This window comes from Mesitornis unicolor, unplaced genomic scaffold, assembly GCF_000695765.1.
Source record: "Mesitornis unicolor isolate BGI_N332 unplaced genomic scaffold, ASM69576v1 scaffold49256, whole genome shotgun sequence".
NCBI lineage: Eukaryota > Metazoa > Chordata > Aves > Mesitornithiformes > Mesitornithidae > Mesitornis > Mesitornis unicolor.
In genome coordinates this window covers 10,722-13,531 of record NW_010191254.1, presented here as the reverse complement: position 1 = coordinate 13,531, position 2,810 = coordinate 10,722, and the positions used below count along the sequence as shown (strand labels likewise).

The window sequence follows — 2,810 nt, the reverse complement described above, 5'->3', positions numbered from 1 at the left end:
AAGCCCAGTTAAAAGAAGTGTTACCTTTATAAAAATAGAATGCTGTTTTTGTAGCAATGGTTTAAAATACAGAAGTGACTTCTTTATAGGATGAAGGGTGTGTATTGCTTTTAAAGCTGGGATTTCATTTTAAATGTGGTTTAATGCAACTGCTTTCAGCAAGTGGAAGTAGCTATAAAATGGTCATGTTAGTTATTTACCTTGGGGGGAAAAAAAAAGCCACTGTGACCTTCCTCGTGTACCTTCCCCCGTCTCTGTTTTAGTGAAATGTTCTTGCTTTAATTCAAAGGACTACAGTACCAGTAATTAAAACAGGTGCCCCAGGGCATTTGCGGGGATTAAGGTTACAACGAGGTAGGCACTGCACAGTGCCTCATGGATTTACTGTCTAGGGGAGTACCCCAGAAATGGCACTGAGCTTGGTTGCGCAATGCTTGTGGCTAATGCGAGTACCCAAGGAGGTGTCCTTAAATGACCAAGTTCTTACCTTTCTTGCACAATTTTTATTTTTTAGGTGAAATCAGATGCTACTGTGATGCTGCACACTGTGTTGCAACTGGCTATATGTGCAAATCTGAGCTTAGTGCCTGCTTCTCCAGACTGCTGGATCCTCAGAACACACATTCCCCACTTTCTCATGGCTGCTTGGACTCTATTGCAAGCACAGCTGATGTCTGCCAATCCAAACAAGCACAAAACCACTCTGGCACCACCACCACGTCCATATTGGAATGCTGCCATGAAGATATGTGCAATTACAGAGGACTGCATGATGTTTTGTCTCCTTCCAGGGGTGATACTTCAGGTAAGGCAGGAAGCTTCAGTGATCTCTCTTCTGGCCATCAAGCTGGTGACAGCCAAAACCTTGCATGTCTGCTCTTGATGTAGTTGTTAATGAAAGTAAAGACACCAGAGGGAGAAGTGGGTGGCTGGATGCAGGGGAGCATCTCAAATGAGTGGGATTTTTTTGTCTGCCTTAATATTGTACGTCTGTCTTGCCGACTTGACTTTGCTTAAAAAGCAATGGCAGTGGCATTTCTAGTTAAATCAGTCATTGGGGTAAGAAATTCCATGTTCTAAACAGCCTTGGAAACTAATCTTTCTTTATAGGTGTATTTTCTGTAGATACTGTGGAGTGTGCAGCTGTGACTCCTTAAAACTTGCCAGTGTGGCATTTAAGGGAGTTGCTTAGATATAAGCCAGTTCTAGATACTGAAATAATAATATCTTTCCCCTTTGCAGGACAAGGGAGTCGATATCAACATGACAGCAGCAAGAGTCTCATCACCAAGGTGCAGGAATTGACCTCTTCAAAGGAGTTGTGGTTCAGGGCAGCTGTAATTGCTGTTCCTATAGCTGGTGGGCTAATCTTGGTGCTCCTTATCATGCTGGCCTTGCGGATGCTCAGGAGTGAAAATAAGAGACTGCAGGATCAACGACAGCAAATGCTCTCCCGTTTGCACTATAGTTTTCATGGACATCATTCGAAAAAAGGGCAGGTGGCAAAATTGGACTTGGAATGCATGGTGCCTGTGACTGGTCACGAGAACTGCTGCATGACCTGTGATAAAATGAGACATTCAGACCTCAGCAATGATAAAATTCTTTCGCTGGTCCACTGGGGAATGTACAGTGGACATGGGAAGCTGGAATTTGTATGACCAATTATTTTTAAATCTGAGCTAAACTTACTCTCTGAACTCTTGAAGGCCTCTGAGTTCTGCTGGACAGGAGCACTTTATCTTAAAACAAACTCTTGTAAATCATCTTCGAGAAGCAAAGGACCTCTGCAAACAGAATCTTGGATATTTCTTCTGAAGGATTCCAAAAGTTGTCTTATTTGCACAGAGTAAAATACACTCAAATGTATTGTTTGCTTTAAAGTTATGAAAGCAAAAATTAGAAGTTGTAAACACTGTCACCAGGGTTATCTGAACTGTATGGAGCTGAGAACTGAGTTATTATAATAAACTGTGTGCAAGCTCCTATGTTTCCTGACTTATTGTAAAGATTTTTTTAAATATATATATATTTTGTCTGAAACTTGCTTGTGACTTTTTGTTTTGGAAAGCAACTCTTTGGGCGGATGGTAGGAAACAAATCAGGGTGGTATGCATGGTAATGTTGTGCGTAACAACTGGATTCTGAAAGCAAGAGTTTATCTTTCTACTCTGAGGGAAATTAGGTGGTTATTCCAGAACAAAGGTAGCAGTTTTATTTTTTGATACTTCAAGTAGCAGTGTACCCACATCAGCAATGCTTGGCTATTGTAGCTTGCTCATAACCTGGGTGAATTCTTCTCCAGCTTTGTGGTAACTATTTCTTCTTCTCTGTTAATGAAGTGCTTCCTCTTTCTCTGCGAAGCATGTCAGAAAGTGGCTCCTGATTCTCTGTAACTGGTTTTTCTCCCTTGTCTCAATTCTTTTTTCCTTTTGTACATTTTACTCTCAACATTAGGATTTTTTGGGGGAAGAGGAGCGAAACACCAAAACCACGGTACCTACTCTGCTGTGTATGTATATTTTTTTTTCTACTGATCACCCCTCAGGGCACAGTGGAAAACATCTGTCTTGCTCTTCTGTAGTGTAACAAAGTATCGTGTGCTGATAGTTTTGTGTGGGACTAAAGAACAACAGTGCACTTGCTTTAATCTCTGGCTCCTCCTTTATGCTATTCTTGCAGAGGTGGCTTTTTTTCCTGCCAGTATTTGTGCACTTAGCACTGCTTTTCTTATTCCTTCAGCTAGTTGGCTTCACTTGATCATTTCATTTATTCAATGCCTAGTTGCTAAAAACAAACAAAACCTCTGG

At 41.2% G+C, this 2,810-nt stretch overlaps 1 protein-coding gene across 1 annotated transcript; it reads left to right on the top strand.

Annotated features, from left to right (window-relative positions):
- The first annotated feature begins 518 nt into the window (after window positions 1–518).
- On the top strand, window positions 519–2,043 carry BAMBI (BMP and activin membrane-bound inhibitor). Its single transcript, XM_010186679.1, has 2 exons — window positions 519–805; window positions 1,243–2,043. The coding sequence occupies exons 1-2, from the start codon at window positions 565–567 to the stop codon at window positions 1,659–1,661; spliced, it is 660 nt and encodes a 219-aa protein (XP_010184981.1). The 5' UTR covers window positions 519–564; the 3' UTR covers window positions 1,662–2,043.
- Window positions 2,044–2,810: the final 767 nt, after the last annotated feature.

Bases quoted from the DNA above. Each gene is read 5' to 3' on its own strand.
- BAMBI (XM_010186679.1), top strand. From the start codon at position 565: ATGTGCAAATCTGAGCTTAGTGCCTGCTTCTCCAGACTGCTGGATCCT. The intron at 806-1,242 runs GTAAGGCAGGAA...TCCCCTTTGCAG, and splicing joins TTCCAGGGGTGATACTTCAG to GACAAGGGAGTCGATATCAA.